This window comes from Actinia tenebrosa, unplaced genomic scaffold (assembly GCF_029948245.1).
Source record: "Actinia tenebrosa isolate PJP-AT-01 unplaced genomic scaffold, QUT_ActTen_1.0 PGA_scaffold15__27_contigs__length_11533743, whole genome shotgun sequence".
NCBI lineage: Eukaryota > Metazoa > Cnidaria > Anthozoa > Actiniaria > Actiniidae > Actinia > Actinia tenebrosa.
Window position 1 is genome coordinate 6,830,450 of NW_028292575.1, and position 16,846 is coordinate 6,847,295.

General features: G+C 38.3%; 3 protein-coding genes across 5 annotated transcripts; 2 read left to right on the forward strand and 1 right to left on the reverse strand.

The window, feature by feature from the left end:
- Nucleotides 1-29: 29 nt before the first annotated feature.
- Nucleotides 30-8,907, forward strand: LOC116294845 (sodium leak channel NALCN). 2 transcript variants are annotated; one of them, XM_089030906.1, is made up of 2 exons: nt 30-5,411; nt 7,919-8,907. In XM_089030906.1, exon 1 carries the CDS (start codon nt 95-97, stop codon nt 5,381-5,383), a length of 5,289 nt encoding a protein of 1,762 aa, XP_088887032.1. In that variant the 5' UTR covers nt 30-94; the 3' UTR covers nt 5,384-5,411; nt 7,919-8,907. The 2 variants fall into 2 exon arrangements, with proteins under 2 accessions (XP_088887032.1, XP_031558376.2); XM_031702516.2 differs by having other exon boundaries at nt 30-5,399.
- Nucleotides 8,908-9,253: 346 nt separating this feature from the next.
- LOC116294846 (putative protein disulfide-isomerase DDB_G0275025) lies at nt 9,254-12,453 on the forward strand. Its single transcript, XM_031702517.2, has 5 exons — nt 9,254-9,669; nt 10,121-10,352; nt 10,918-11,463; nt 11,817-12,063; nt 12,318-12,453. The coding sequence occupies exons 1-5, from the start codon at nt 9,373-9,375 to the stop codon at nt 12,373-12,375; spliced, it is 1,380 nt and encodes a 459-aa protein (XP_031558377.1). The 5' UTR covers nt 9,254-9,372; the 3' UTR covers nt 12,376-12,453.
- Nucleotides 12,287-16,698, reverse strand: LOC116294849 (holocytochrome c-type synthase). Of its 2 annotated transcripts, XM_031702518.2 has the most exons (5): nt 16,582-16,698; nt 16,048-16,299; nt 14,316-14,587; nt 13,663-13,746; nt 12,287-13,284 (listed from the first exon to the last, which is right to left on the reverse strand). In XM_031702518.2, the coding sequence occupies exons 2-5, from the start codon at nt 16,276-16,278 to the stop codon at nt 13,014-13,016; spliced, it is 858 nt and encodes a 285-aa protein (XP_031558378.1). In that variant the 5' UTR covers nt 16,279-16,299; nt 16,582-16,698; the 3' UTR covers nt 12,287-13,013. The 2 variants fall into 2 exon arrangements, with proteins under 2 accessions (XP_031558378.1, XP_031558379.1); XM_031702519.2 differs by lacking the exon at nt 13,663-13,746.
- Between the last annotated feature and the right edge of the window lie 148 nt (nt 16,699-16,846).

Below are 16,846 nucleotides of genomic sequence, written 5' to 3' on the forward strand. Positions count from 1 at the left end.
CGTAATGTTAAAAGTGAGCAATCCACCCAGACCCCCGCAAAGCGCACCGGTAAATGTTGTGATCGTAATCAGAACATCGAACCAAGCGAAAAATATGGAAGGTAAATCTTCTCATGTTGTAGACTCAGATTTCCAATCTTCTTCTACGAACTTATGGCCGATGAAACAGGCCTATTTCCCAGACGCAATAGTTGACGATGAAGACGACGATGAGGAATCAAGAAAGCTTGCCTGGCTTAAAAGTTGGTGGTTCAAGCGGCTTACACAAGTATGTTCAGTGGTCAGTGTGATTTCGATGTCGTTGAATAGTCCAGCCACGTTCGAAAGATTTCCAGCCCTATTTTTTGTCACTTTAACACTAGACATTGCAGTGGCCATTGTATTAACAATTGAAATGATCGCTCAGATTCATAAATTTAGTTTTATTGTTGAAATCCGTGCTTATTTGAAACGCCGAAATTGCATCTTTAATTTTATTATGGTCATTCTTATCTGGGTGTCAATTATCCTCCAATTTGTTGAACTTAAAGGCATCAAACCGAAGCCATACATTATTTTTTCGATTCCTAGGGCACCAAGGGCTCTTATAATGCTTCGTGTCTTCAAAGTATTTGTAAACTTTCGTCTTAGCGACGAAGTATCACGCCGATCGAGAAGACAGATCTGGTCTGTGACAATCTTCTTCACGTACTTTATGACCCTTGCATCAATTATTGGCATTCAAATGTTTGGGGCTAAAAATCACTATTGCGTTCGAAATTCTACGGATTTAAATAATGTAACCTATTCAGACCTCCTTTTGCCAGAGGCTAGATGTAGTATGTCGAACGAAAAGGGTTATTTTTGTCCAAGCAATTACAGCTGTGAGTCGATAAATTTGAATGCATTCATGGCTGACCGACAGTACTTCGATCATTTTATCTATAGTATCTTGACAGTATATTTCAGTTCAACTCAGGAAGGTTGGGTTCTCGTCATGTACCAGATGATGAATGTACGTTCAAGACTATTAGTGGTTATTTATTTTATACTCTTAATATTCTTTATAGCCTGGCTCGTTAAAAATGTATTTATTGCCGTCGTTTCTGAAACATTTGCTGATCTTCGTAGCCAGTACACTATAAGTCGAAGGCAAACCCGCAGACGTCGTTACACTGGTCTGTCGTCGCTTGTCATTAAGGATCACGGCACTGGTTGGCATCTCGTTTCTGTGGATCATGAAGCAAGTAAAGGACATGCTCCTCTGCCTGTAAGACGAGTAATGAGTTCAGTTTTCGTAAAGGTTTTTATTATTCTCTGTGTGCTTGTAGATGCCCTGATTCAGGCTTATAATGCGTGGTGGAGATATCTTGCGCAGTTTATGTTTACGATTTTGTTTGACATTGAAGCGCTCCTCAAAATATGGTGTTCAGGCTTCCGTCCATACTTGAATAACTCACGCATGCAGTTCATCGAGTTTGTCATAGCAGTTGGTAGTACAATATTTGCAATCCCAGTCGTAATGGGATACGATGGCTTCTCCGTGTTCCATGTGATGCGCGTGGTCCGCTTGATTGGTGCTGTGCCTGGTCTTCAAGCCTTCTGTCTCAAGATTTTTGGCACTGGTAAAAAGCTTGGTAGTATAATACTCTTGACTTTCTTCTTTGTAATGCTCCTGTCCGCAATGAGCATGCAATTGTTTTCAACCCTGAAGGATGGAAATGATTACTTATTTGGCACATACCTGCAGTCCTTACAATCCATGTTCCAGATTTTAACCCAGGAAGGTTGGGTAGAAGTCATGGAGAAGTCAATGAAGAGCGCTGAGAAATATGGAGCCTTGTTTGTTGCTCTGTTCCTCCTTGCCTACCACCTATTTTCGTCCCTTATCATCATGAGCGTGTTTGTGGCCGTTATTGTGGATAACCTCGAGGTTGACGAGGACGTGAAGATCATGAAACAGCGTAAAATGGGCGAAGAAACAAATTACACCCAGGAGAAACTGCCTCTGAGGATTCGCATCTACGAGCGCTTCAAGGACGATCCTAGGTTGGTCAAAATGAGTCGTCTGAAATTTGCCTCAGAATTCCCCACCCCCAAGATCCGAGAGAGCTTCATGCGTCGATTCGTCAACACAGAATCTGTAAATGATTTGCCTTTGGAATTATCTAGTGAAGGTGGCGAAGGAAGCACTGCTTCTCAAATGATCGTATCTCGCAGACCTGGCCTACACTTACCCGTCGAACTTTTAAATTCCTCAGTCCCGGAAGTGAATCGATCGACCAAGATTTTCCGCAAGCAGTCGACGGTCTCGGCCTTGATCAACGATTCAAATCATCGCAGAACGCTAGCACAACTGTCACCCACTGATATTACCCCGTATGGTAAAAAGAACACTGGATTTCGTTCAGCGTCGCGAAGGTTTCGCGCTGGAGGTGGCCGTGGTGGTAGGGCAGCGGTAACCGAAGCAGACGTAAAGCGCGCCATCGAGATGACTTCCCAAGGGGGCAAGAAACTTCACTCACAACTGAGCCAGGAAGACAGCCATCGAGGTAAAAACTGGGACATCCAAACTGTGAGAGAAAAGCGAGAACAAGCTGAAAGCAGAAGGCGATTACAAGAAGAAACTCTCCGTGAAAACCATCCATTTTTTGACCAGCCACTTTTCGCTCTCCCTCGTGACTCGTGGTTTCGCAACTTCCTCCAGAGCATTGTCCACGCTAGATACATCGTTCCCCCAGGTTACCGTAACCGTAGCAGTATGATCTCCATGGAAACCATCCAAAAGAGTCTAGCATCGCAGACCTACCTGGAATGGGTCATGGTATTCATCACATTAGCCTCTTGTCTTTCAATGATGGTAGAGACTCAGGAAATGAGCACTTTCGAAAATGCCTGGACAAGTACTTTTGAGCACTTCTTCGTGGTAGCCATGAGCCTTGAGTTGGGTATACGAATCCTGGCAGATGGACTTATCTTCACACCCAATGCTGTCATACAAAATTTTGGTGGGGTTCTAGACGTGTTTATTTACTTGCAAGGACTCGTCTACGTTTGCTTGCAGCCAAAACAGGTTCGTGCCGGATCTGCTGCCCAGATGTTGATGATCTTTCGCTGCTTGCGCCCACTTCGTATTATAACTTTGATGCCTAAAATGAAGAAAGTAATCATGGAACTTGTCGGAGGGTACAAAGAAATTCTTAAAGTCTCAGCTTTACAGCTCATTCTTATGTTCAGTTTTGCTATTTATGGAGTGCAGGTGTTCTCAGGAAAGCTAGGTCGGTGTAATGATATCGATATAACAACCAAAGACAATTGCACTGGGCTCTTCAATATAAAACTTGCTTCGCCAAGAGAGCTCACTATCTTGGCTGGGGATATTCCTGAGATGAAGGTACCTCGGGTGTGGAAAAACCCAAGAAACTTTGACTTTGATAACGTTATAAATGCCTTTCTTGCACTGGTCGAAGTACTGTCACTGGAAGGTTGGTTAGAAGTGCGAGATGTGGTTGACAGCGCGGTGGGACCACAGTACGGAATTTATGTCCACGTATACGTGCTATTTGGAAGCATGATTGGCCTTACTCTCTTCGTCGGTGTTGTGGTAACGAACTTCAACGAACACAAGGGAATTGCTTTGCTTACAGTTGATCAAAGGCGATGGCAAGACTTGAAGAAGAGACTCAAGTTGGCCCAGCCTCTGCACCTGCCTCCTCGCCCAGATGATCCAGGTATACGGAAAACCTTATACGACATTATTCAATCCATCTTATATCGTCGTATAGTGGCTGTAATAGTTCTCCTGGAATGTACGACTCTTGCTGTTGGACAGTGGACCACAGTCGAGGCTGCGACACGTGATGGAGTGACGAGTCTAGCTGCAGGATGCACCTTGTTCTTTGTCATTGATGCCATCTTGAAGATTATTTCATACACTTTTGAAGGATACTGGCGAAGCATGAGGAATCGATTTGACATGTTTCTGACAAGCCTCGGAATCCTTTGGGTGATTCTTAACTTCTCATTGGACAGGAGCGATGGTGCTTACACTATGGCTTTGATATTTGGAGTGGTGATCATAGTATTTAGATTCCTAACATTGTCTGGTAAACACAACACACTGAAGATGTTGATGTTAACTGTTGTGATGAGTTTGGTCAAGAGCTTCTTTACTATCGCTGTCTTGGTGATCCTGATGATGTGCTACTCGCTTGCGGGGGTCATCCTATTTGGTTCCGTCAAGTACGGTGAAGCTATCAAACGTTACGCCAACTTCCAGACCAGCTTTAATGCCATGATACTTCTCTTCAGAATCACGACTGGGGAAGACTGGAATAAGGTGATGCACGACTGCATGGTCGATGAGCCGTATTGCACACCAGCAGATCCTGGCGAGTGCTCGACAAACAACCCCCATTGTTGGCGTACAGATTGTGGCAACTCTGCAGCATCTGTGACATATTTTTTGTCATTCTACGTGCTTGTTACATTTGTTCTACTAAACGTCTTCGTAGCCGTCATCATCGAGAACTTTTCTTTGTTCTACGCGAGCGATGAAGATTCTATTCTCAGTAACACAGATTTACGGGACTTTCAAATGGCGTGGAATCTCGTGGACAAAGGTCGCAGAGGAGTCATGTCAGTACCTCAAGCTCGATTATTTTTACGGGTCTACATCTTCTTCAAACAGAATAACATCCTTAAAGGTCGCTTAGGCGTCGACGAAAGGTCAGTGACGTTTAGGCACATGTGCTGTGAGATTGAGAAGCTTCGTAATGGAGGGGATGTTTCCTTCCATGATGTCCTGGGCGTGATTGCCTACAGAACAGTAGATATTTCTCGTTGCTTACAGCTAGAGGAACTCTTAGAACGTGAGGAGCTGGAGTACACTATTGATCAAGAAGTTGCCATTCAAACCATACGCGATTGGTTCATCAAGCTTCGAATGAAGCGGGAAAGAGAGCGACAACAAAAGGAGGCTCGTGCAAGCCCCTTGGTGTCTAGCAATGAGAGCATCAACAACGCGGGACTAAATGACGAGTCTGATCGTGAACGCGAGCAACGTGAACGTGAACAACGGGATCGATTCAGCAGCGGTGAAGAAGAAGAAAAAGAAGCAGAAAAAATCCCAGTGAGTAGAACACTGTCTTCACAGTCAGCAGGATTTTTGGCCCCTCCTTCTACTCCTCCACGCCAGAGAAAATTCTCTGGTCCAGATAGAGTTCTTTCACAGCGGAAAACGTCTACTGTGACATTCCCAACGGAAATAGTGGAGCCACCGCCGGCTCCTCCAGTGGTGAGATCAAGACACAAGCAACCTCCTGTTGAACACAAGGAAAGCGGTGAAGTCAAGGACTGGTGGACAGCACAGATGAAAGACGATTCAGAATTTCCAGCTCCTTAGATTGAGAATCCTTCAAGTAGGAATAACGGTTTGGTTTTTTTTATTATATTTTTTTGTATTTTGGATGCATTGGCAGACAGTATTTTTATTATGCTACAGAGCAAAATCAGTGAATATTTCTTCAGCCATCTCTGGTATATATTGGCGGCGCTCAGCTTGCATAATAAAAGTTACGTCAAGATGTGTCCACTTATTGTGACCATAAATTTCATGACTTGGTTACTGCAGGGAGGTGTGATTTTTACAGTCTTTCCCTCATACCTCACTGGTGGTTACTGTGCTCTAGTACAACACGGCATAAGGATTGTTTTATTAGTCTCCCTGTGGTGGCAATCAAAAATTTAGGGTCCTATATACCAGAGCCCTCAGTATCATTGTTACTGCGCATGCTAGACCAAAATATCAGTAACAATGAGGTCAAGAGTGCCTGAAGGGGTAAAATCAGAAATTCTTCATATATTTTTTTAAGTGGCAATGGGGATTAAATTGGGTTTAGGTGACTGGGAATGGAAGATTAAAACGCTAAAATTATATGAGAATTCTACAAAATTCACTGGGATTAGGGATTGGTTAAAATTTATGCTGGACAGATGAGGTAATGGACCCACCACCAATCAGGGAACTGAAAAATAACCTGCATGCTTTTATCCTACTCAAACAGATTCCACTCTGAAGTAGGTTTTTAAATAAAATATTTAACGAAGTGGTAGAGTGCAAACCATATATCTGTGAAATATTACTAATCAGTAAAAACTAGCACCAGTCAAAAACTTGAAGAGTGTTTAGTGCTATTTAGCTTTTGTGCTATTTCACGGATAGAGTACAAACACTAAAAGTGTGCAACATAAATACCACTAAATACTGCTAAATTATGCTAATCCTATTGTTTTCTATTGTTTAATTAGCACTATTTACTATTAAATAGTGCAAAGTGTTGCACACTTTTAGTGTTTGTACTCTAGTACTAAATACTGTGAAATTGTGATAATTCTATTGTTTTCTATTATGTAATTAGTGCTCTTTAGTTCTAAATAGTGCAAAGTATTGCACGTTTTTAATGTTTGTACTCTACATGGTTTGCACTCTATTGTATAGCATATACAAAACGTGCACTGAAACTACAGGAATAGTTGCCCACTGGTATTCTGGGTATTTTAGTAGTCTTCTCCTGGTTGGGAAGTTTTTATCATTTATCAAAACTTTTAATATAAGTTAATGCAACAGAAATCATCATCTGTTGACCTTTATTACATAGCTATGGGCAAGAGAGTATAAATTACTTTATATTCGCTTGCTATAGGCCATTGTAAGTCCCTTTGTAATAAATCTCACAATTCTTTTCATGTGAAATAAATAGAAGAAAATAAGGCATTGTGGGATTTTTAAAGGGGACTTGCACAGTCTGAATCAGTCAGTATAATATATTCTTCTAAAGCAGTTTTATAGGCTGATTTCATTAGTTTGAAGCATAATTCTCGTATTGATTTCTTACTAAAAAACCCCAGCCTTTTGGCAGTTTTTAAATGATATGCTAGGTTATGCCTCTAAACAATGGCAGGGGCGTATCCAGGGGGGCGTATCCAGGGGGCGTCACAGGGTGTCCGTGACCCCCCTTTCAAAGCAAAAAAATCTAACCGGCCGTTGATGCAGTGTGTGAAGATTTGTTTAGACTTAACTTAAGCAGTAAGAAAATCAGTTTTCTCGCTTCTCAACGCTTCTCGTAGCCGTTTACGTTGTTCTTTTCCCCTCTATCGACCATAATTCTTCTTCGTCAAAACAATAGATTGCTATGACGTCCTAGCGTCAATTTGGTATGTAAGGACCCCCTCAATTACAAATCCTGGATACGCCCCTGAATGGGAAAGGCCTACCTTTTTATATTCTCAAACTCGATGCATACGAAGTGTAATTGAGTTGATTACAACCCCATGAAACAAAAATTACAGTGTATGATAGTTATAATATATGAGGCTTCAAAATTCAAGTTTTACAGTAGAGTGACCACAGTAAATCCGTGAAACTCTAGTAATACTAAATAGCACAATTTCATGCAAATTCCATTGTTATCTATTGTTTAATTAGCACTATTTTGTACTATTTATTAATTAGTGTTTCACGGATTAATTATTTGCACTCTACTCAAACTAACTACTAGGTTGTTCTTTTCGTTCTTTGTAAAGTCAGAACCGATAAAGTTTTTTAATATATGTAATAAATCTCAATGCTGTCCAATTAAGAAATATTTGGACGTGATATATTTAACTGCCAAAATTGGACGAGGCCATAGGTCAAGTCCGATTTGCCAGTCAGGAATTTTTCAAGTCTAATTATTTCTTAATCAAACAGCATGGATTCCTATTAATTTTATAGCTACTTATTAATCCATGTAGGCAAGAGAAAATGAACTAAGAGATGGAATCCCCGTGCCCCATCAATGTGCACACTTTGATGCTATTTTTAGAATCATTGATGCTATTTTTAACTCGTTACCATGCCCGCGTGATAATCATGTTTCCCTTTAATGTTTCATTTTAGGACACGGAAAGCGCCATATTTCGCTACGTCCACGACAAAAACACAGGCTTTGTTTACTGCAAGACTGGAAGCCGTCTACCCTCAAGAAATTAACCAATCGGGTTCATCGCGCAAAATACCTCCAAGCTAAAAATAGCATCAAACTTTGCACATGATGGTTACAAGGCTATATAGGTAGGATTCCTTCTCTTAGTTCATATTCTCTTGATGTAGGTTAAAGCCGGATCATCTTTAATTTTCAAGAACTGTCCAATTAAGAAATTAAATTGGACAGTTACCTATTCTTCGATTGGACGTTGCGTCATCGCGGCCATGTTGGCGCCATTTAACAAAAGATTTCTTATTAGCATTCATTATTAACGGCAACACAATGGCCGTCATGCTTTTGTCTTTTAACTCTCTTGGGAATGCTTGCAACCCATCAATATGGGATTAACAGGTAGCTATATAATTAGGCCCTTTTGAGATGAAGTCAGGATGAACCTACCTTCCATGGCTAGTTATTTTCATTGTGAATTGGGGAAGAAAAAACTACTTGTCCCTAGTTTTAAGGTTAATATCTTACTTTCATGTGAACAGGCCCTAATGCAATTTACTGTACAATCTTTATCAAAAAGGAGAATTTTAACGGTATTTTATTAAATAAGTTAACTTCAAAGGAATCATTATTTGAAGCAAAACACTACTTACTTGCAGTGCAAATAAGCCTTTGCAAATATAAAAGATATAGTCTTTGAATATTACAGAATTAGTTATGAAGTCAAAATATTTATTGTGATTTCATCGTTTAGGATCATTATATTACGGAAAACAAAAGGAAAGTTGGATATTAAGATTTTTTGAGAGTGGTTGCTTTACTGACAGACCGCGCGCACGTCTACATTTATGGCGGGAAAATTGGGTAATCACGAAAAAATGTGTACAAGTAGTTGAAATTAATTAGTAGAAGAATTAATAAATGGAATTGTAAACATTACAATAATGCAATATCTTTCTTGGTTTTAAGATTGATGTTTTTTCTTTGTTTGCATAGCTGGCTTCAATAATGTTCTTCAGTGTAACTTGTCATGTTACATTGCCACGTGTTGTAACGCTATAGGGACCCGGCAATAGACCTTATTCCTCTAAGGCATGTTATTACTATAATAGACTCTAAAAGTCTTTGCCTTTAAGTTCAAAGACGAATGCAGAAGCGCGATGCGCTAATGATAATGACAGATTTAACCGATTCAAAATCAAATTTTTATGTACTTACGGCATTTTAAAGCCCGACTAACTTTTTTATCACTATAGAATAACAAAAGTTTAAGGGAAAACTTTCTTTTTTTACGATTTTTTTTACTAAAAACGACAGTTTCTTCCTGTTGATTAAGTCCAAGTTTTTAATTACGTTTTCCGGAACAACTTTTAGCGATAAAAGTTAATTCGCAGAACAGAAAGATAAAAGTTTTAAAATGTTTTCAAAATACAAGAATATTCTATTTTATCTATTGGTTCTACTTCTGAAAATATTCAGTTCTTGCCACGAATCGACTGGGAAATCTCCTGAATATGGACTAGCAGTGATAACAGCAAAGAATTATGAATCGGAAATCATCAATGGTGATAAAGACGCGTGGATTCTTGCTGTTAAAGATGTGAGGAAGATTTCCCTCGAACAATGGAAGGAAATAGAATTTTCAGTTCGTGGAATGACGGTGCGAGTTGGTATAATAGATCCAGAAAAGGATGGAGCTTTTCTCAAAAGAAAGGTACGTGAAAAAAATAAAATTATTTTTCCATTGTAGACTAGCTGCAGGGCTTCAACTCAGAAGCCTCTCAATTTATGCAACCTAATTTATGTAATTCTATTTTCGGCATCTTTTCACGCTTCAAGAAAAATTGCCGTATATAAAACGGATATTGATTTGCACAGAAGAATCCTATTTCAATCATTAATAACATGTTTCTTCATTTACGAACAATTGTCAGCTGCTGCCAAAGCTTCCTTTCCCACGCCTTAATAAACAGACCTTTTCAGCTTGGGCATAATGTACTTTCATTTCAGACCATGTGTCATTCCTTAAAAAAAAAAATTTCACCTTTGAAGTATCACCTTTCTTTTGAAGTGTTACTGGTAAACAAAGAAATACTACTTAAGGGAATGACACGTTGAAACGAGAAAATTTCCTCAAAACTGAAAATGGCGGATATTTATTTTAGGGGTTTATTGAAGACAAGTCGTACCCAGTAGCGCGCGTTTTTCCATATGGTGGATGGAAAATCAAGACAGCTGGGATGAAAGACACGAAGAGTATGAAAGAAGCAAAGAAAATGGCGCTGCAGAGTCTTCCTGATGATACAACTAAAATAAACATAATGAGTGAACTGGAATATTTTGTGCACTCATCGTACGGCACCTCACCTCCAAGGTTCCCGGTTCTCCTGTTCACTAGTAAGTTATTAGTCAATGCATGTAGAGAGATGTACATATTCTTGTCACTTGACACAGGAAGCCCGAGCCATACTGGGCTTTTTCTAAGATAACGAACATGGTGTATTTTGGTCTAGCTTAGGTAAAAACATCTTTTTTCCAAGTCTTATACACCGACTCGAAGTATGGCGACCAATTTGAATAACTATTGCTCTGGACCGACTATAGCCTCTCATACATGTGAAAACGCTTTTACTGTTTTTACGTGAACGCGAGGTTAGTCAGTCCAGATAGAACAATACTAGCTATTCCGATTGGACGCCATATTTCGATTCGGTGTATAAGACATAGTGAAAATAGGTGTTGTACCCAATCTAGACCACAATGAATCTATTTATCGAACGTAACTCAGAAAAGCCCTACGAAACCAAATTGAACTGTTGCTCTCACTTAACGGCCACGTGACAATTACAATTTCTTCCTATTTCATTCCTTCTTTTCTCCATTCCATTTTTTCCCCATTCCATTTCTATCATAAATTTTCGTTCCCATTTCATTCCTTCCTGATTCCGTTTACACTCTACAGAGAAAAGACAGACCGCAGCACTTTACAAAGCCCTGGCTTTAAAATACTCAACTTACTTCAACTTCGGTGTCGTGAGAAAACCTTCAGTTGAATTCTTACAACAATTCCACCTTAAAGATCTGCCAGAAATCCTAGTGATGATATCCAGCTTCCTCCCTAACAATCAGCTCACCTTCAGCTCGATTCCATACGATAAGACATCTTATGGTGCTGTAAGTTATTTAACAGTTGCAAAGTTTTTATATTCTGTGCACGAGAAACATTGGAAAGAATTACCCAACATTAAGAGATTCAAAGGAAAAATGAACTTTAAGGAAGAATTTGTGAAAGAAAGTAAAGCAATTCTGAACTTGGGAATCAAGAAAGAAGACAAAAGTTCAAAAGAAATAGTCGTGAAAGAGATAACTCACAAGAATTATAAAGTATTATGCAAGGAAAATGATTTAGGGTTGTGTTTGATAGCGTTCGTGGACGGGAAGGATGAAAAGATAATGGAAAAGAGTATTAACTTGTTGAAAGATTTACAGAGGACCGAAGATATGGAAGGTGAGTCTTGAAAACCCATTATCTTGCGCAAGAAGATTCACACTAATAGGTCACGTGATACCTCCCTAAAACGAGCAGTTGTGTCAAAATGAACAACAGAAACAAAACGAGCATGTCAATATTAATGAGGCAGTTTGCAAGCTTATAATGTTGACTATGGGAGAAATGGCATAAAATATAAAACCAAATATTTTATTACGATTTGTATAATTGGCTGGCTGGAGGCGTATTCCTCGAGTTTGGCGTTTCATATCAATTTTTATGGGGGAGGGGATGATTGCAACCACCTGGATTTGCAGCCTTTATTTCTGTTCTCTATGCAAAGCAGACTCATGGTTGTTTTATTTTTCCAGGAAAGCCATTACAGTACTTGTGGGTCAATGCTACCTGCCATCCAGAATACGGAGACGTGTTTGGAATCTTTCCTCATACTCTTCCTACACTGCTCATAATCAAGCCCAGACAACGCCTATTTCTCACCCAGACACTACAAGACACCAGCCCAGGTGACATTAGTGAAATGGTGTTGAAGATCTTACAAGGACTAAAGAATCTACAGAGATATGCAAGATTTAATGATATGCTACAACTAGACTGTAGGTAAGACCAGGATGATGATGATGATGACAACGACGATGATGATGATGACGATGACAACAATGATGATGATGATGATGGTGATGATGATGATGATGATTGGGTTACGAACGAAGTAGAATTTTTTCCAGTCTGGCCCAGGATACACAGAAAGACCACAGAGACTTTTGGTCAATATTTGTTTGGTAGCAGTAAATAACTGATCGAACCTTAAGAAAACATAATATACTCAAGTATCACTCTTTTATTTATTTCAGAGATGTAAAAGTGGATGAGAATACAGTGAAAAAATCTTATCGAAATCAGGAACTGTAAAAGACTTGACCACCTGCAGCCATGTCTGTACAGTGAAATTTTCACAGTCATATAAAATACTGTCAATGGCAAAACAACAATAGGTGTAAACTTAAATGTTATTTTAAAAATAAAGACATACAAGCAAAAAGTATTAATAATATACTAATTTATAAACTTTTGACGTATTAAATAATATTTTATAAGTTATTTTGAAAACAGATTGGATGAATTTCTTTAAAATTTATAGTCTTTTTTAACAATAAAGGGATAATTTATTAATTTATTAAGTTATTGGAGTTGAATTACATTTTGTACCTGAAAAAGTGCTCTATAGCAAATAGGGTGAAAAGCCTAAAAGACATAGCATAATAAAAAAACTTAACAAATACCTGCAAAGAAAAATTGTATCTTAAGAGATCGAGAATATGGGCAATTTTTTTCTTGAAATTAAATTCCTCTAATAGATACGTTTTTGCATCTGAGAATGCATAAAGCTGATGGACAGCAAGTACATGGTAGTTCAGCATGCCATGAGATTTTAATGGCTTCTCGTTCTTTCTTTACCATTCATCAGCGAAGTATCCATATCAACGGAAGAACCAAGCAGCAAAGATAAAAACCTGCAACAAGTTTTCTCACTTGATAAAAAATAATGTTCAATCAGATTTCACAGTTTTATCTGACGGTGAATTTTCACCGGATTCAGTTTTTGAGCTACTGAAATACATAGACCATCTTAGAACAGCAACTCTCATTCTATCCAGAATTGCACTAGGAGAATCAAATGCTGGTCGCACATCAAGATGCACAAATTCTCCCTGCTTGTAAGATTCTTCATCACCAATGTCATAGTAATCAATAATATATCGTACTTGTTTTCCACAACGATCAATTATCCAGTCATGCCGATCAAAGGGAAGCTCATACCTGGAGATAAATGTATTGAAATAAAGGTCAAAATATATTGTGTATAATTTGTTTCTAATCATATAAATAACAGGATAAAACCAGAAATTCTAGAAAGCTGGGCTGGGGCAGTCTTGACAAAAGAGTGTCTTTACAACAACTAGGGATAGAGCTGCAAATGCAACACTCTTTACCACAGCTTTTATCATTGATGGTATGTGAAGATTGAGACAAAAGTCACAACAGGGTAATCAGAAGTAGACTATCATCAATCATCACAGTATGTTATAAAATATTTTAAATATGATGCACTGTTTGCCTGGCTACCATGTTTATATCAGTGGACAGAGACACGCTTACACAAAATTTTTCAAAAATCTATCTATACTTGATCCTTACCCTAACCAGCTTCTGATTCTTGCTCTTGGACTAAATTCTTTAGCTTTACCTCTAAAACTAAGTAGCTTTGGGTTGCCACACTCTCTATTGAGGAAAACAACAGTTATGACAATGTTGATTTAGGAAGAAACAAAGAAAGAATTATAAAGGTAAATGTGATTCATGAGTATCCCAAAGGATTAGAAAGGAATAACGTTGATATCCCGATGAGTTTCAAAACAATAGCTCTTCATTCCCCCAGAGGTTTGTCACACTGAATTGGAAAAACATTGTCACACCACGAATAAGGTCAATTTAGATGTGTTTCTATTTTCTAGTGTGCTTTGTGGCTGCTTGCAAAAAACCTTCATTTAATGCATTCTTAAGTAACTTTGCAACTTATGGTTGCAATTAAAAATGTGTTCATTTACATAATAGAACTTTAATTTATTTATCTAACGTATTATCAGGTATTTAACAATGATTATCTACATTTAATATGTGTAAAATTAGTCGTCAGTAATGTAACAGTAAATGATGAGATGATCGCATGCTGATGGTAAGGTGTCAGTGAGTGGTCTATAAGGCAACAGTAAGGTGTCGGCATCTCAGTCGACCATTTACCAACATCTTACCCTATGGTGTGGATTGATGATAATAGCCAAAAGACTTACTTGACATGAAGTGCTTCCCATCTGAGTATCTCATCCCATGCTCTTTCATTGTTAGCATTGTGTATTCTGATTATGTGATCCATGTCATTAGGTTTTAAGTCATCTTTTTCCCATTTCCATCCCTTTCTAACCATTGCATTCCAAAACATTTGTGGTGATGGATAAACCCATTTTTCTCCATCAGAGTTCCCCTTTGGTATGGATGACACTACTCTGTCTGTCGGCAGTGGATATGGCTGTCCTGGGGAAGGCTGCTGATTGGCTGGTGGCATCTTGATTAGATGAAATAACAGTGTTTTGTTAATCTAGACAATAACTGATGCTTTCCTAGCATGTGATATTCCATCTATACCAACTTAGAAAACTCATTAATAATTCATGAAGAAAACACAATAGAAATCATGACCATGAAGGTGATTTTATATCGGATAAAGATTCGTCTTCATTTGCATAAACTTTAACTTGGATTTTCTCTATCAAACTTGGTTCATTTCGTAAAAAAATCGGTACACAATGAGAACAAACATCATAAGTTTTCTAAGCCGTTCAATAATCTCGCAGATCGTGGTTTATCGGGTCTAAAACCACTCGGCTGCGCCTTGTGTTTTATACCCGATAAAACACTCCTGCTCGTTTATTAAACATTACTTAGAACACTTGTCAGACATGCTGCAAGTGAATTATCAGTAACTTGAGCCTGAGATTCGAACAGTGTTTATAACAGGGTGAATGACATAAAAAATGACTTTTGTTTTTACTTTGACTGCTATCTTTTTGTTTGTTAACACATCTAAACCAACCTAGAATACTCTTCATCAGAGGTAATGGATTATATAGTCAGTGTCCTGAGGCAGATATGAAATTGAAATTTAGAAGAGCTTTAACTATTTGGAAAGAAGAAACCAGAGTAGAACTAAGAGAAAGTCTCTCAAATCACAGAAAAGATGAACCAGAACGACTCAACTATCATAGGCGTAGCGATTAAAGCAACTACTATCATATTCTTGAATGGTTAAACACAATTTCTTGCAATAACAGTGGTGTGCCACTTGAATGTGCTTCCATAACAATCAAGTAAGTTTGTACAAATATATCATGAGTGTAAAAAAGTGTAGTGCTTGGCTGCAAATACTGTTAATTGAGGCTGCAAAATTAAAAATTCACCTCCTTGTTTTGAGCTAAAATCTTTTTAGTTTGTTACTTGAATGCTTTTTTATCCCCCCTAAGGTCAACATTGGCAGATCCAGTGTGGGTGTCCTTAGGCGCACCCCCCCCCCCCCCCTTCCCCACAAGCTGCCTGGTTTTTTTTGTACATTTATGAGTCTTTTATTTATTCATGATTTCTGTTTCTCAAATCTTTAGTCCAAGACAAGATTAAATTGCATAAAATCTAAAAATAAATCTAAGAACAATTAAATAAGTCAGATCAGGATTATTGATGAAGTCGCTATATCGTCACTTTTTTCCATTTTGGACATGCCACTTGCAAATTTCTGTATCCACCCCTGTTCAACAAGGAATAGATCTCTTCATGAACCAATTAGTGTATGAAAAGTTATTTTCATCCTCATAGTAAAAATATGCCAATTAGACCTGTTCAAAAAATATTCAGGTGATCTCGTTTTGACAACCCATCAAAATCCAGCCAATCATTGCACAGGAAGAGATCTGATCAGGCAGTTTCGAAAATAAACCACAAAAACTATAGTTATCTAACTGTGAATGAACTTACCATGTTTAGTGGATCAATATCGTCTGTTTTCTTCATGGGACATCCTCCTCCCATGGAGGCAGTGGCAGCACTAGCTGGGCACTCACTCTTCCACTCTCCCAGCTGCTGGTTCCCCCCATGCTGCACTGGACACCCAGAAGTTTGCGTCTGAGTGGCACTGGATGGAGGGCTGGGTGTTTCTGGAGTTTGTTGGTTTTCTGATGAAGTTAGTGTTGATGAACTTGCCCCCATTAGGTTGATTTTTTTAAAAAACTGATTTCAAAAATGAAAAAAAATTATATATACTACGAATGTTTGAATGATTATACCAATAAACATACAAAAGTATAACATAAGACATTCATAACTTATTTATCAAACCTTTTCTTACATCAGTACTTTAAGTTTTGATTTTACGTTTTGCAATAATTGCATAAGATCAGGAGAAGATAGACTGATGACAGTGAGGTAAAAATAGTTTTTCACCATAAATTTCTTTAATATTTTCCAGATCTATGCCTCATGACATAAGTATACCGATATTTTATGACTTACCTTTTAATAGTTATAAAAAACGGAAAATTTTGAGAGAAAAAACGCATAAAATTTCTACTTTCCCGTAATGTTTTCGCATGTGCTAAACTGCGTACAAGACCCTAACGTTTGAGTGGCCTGGACTCGAATATGCAAAAGTTACGCTTGGAAAAAATCAAAATAATTTTAAAAGTATTCCAATTATTTTGTTCTTGTCAAAAGAATATAAGCTACTTTGAAAACTGCATACATAGGAGAAAGAAAAACGCATTTAGGGCTTTTTTAA

Bases quoted from the DNA above. Each gene is read 5' to 3' on its own strand.
- LOC116294845 (XM_089030906.1), top strand. From the start codon at position 95: ATGGAAGGTAAATCTTCTCATGTTGTAGACTCAGATTTCCAATCTTCT.
- LOC116294846 (XM_031702517.2), top strand. From the start codon at position 9,373: ATGTTTTCAAAATACAAGAATATTCTATTTTATCTATTGGTTCTACTT. The intron at 9,670-10,120 runs GTACGTGAAAAA...TATTTATTTTAG, and splicing joins GAGCTTTTCTCAAAAGAAAG to GGGTTTATTGAAGACAAGTC. The intron at 12,064-12,317 runs GTAAGACCAGGA...TATTTATTTCAG, and splicing joins ATGCTACAACTAGACTGTAG to AGATGTAAAAGTGGATGAGA.
- LOC116294849 (XM_031702518.2), bottom strand. From the start codon at position 16,278: ATGGGGGCAAGTTCATCAACACTAACTTCATCAGAAAACCAACAAACT. The intron at 14,588-16,047 runs GTAAGTTCATTC...CATCTAATCAAG, and splicing joins ATATTGATCCACTAAACATG to ATGCCACCAGCCAATCAGCA. The intron at 13,285-13,662 runs GTAAGGATCAAG...ATTTATCTCCAG, and splicing joins AGAATCAGAAGCTGGTTAGG to GTATGAGCTTCCCTTTGATC.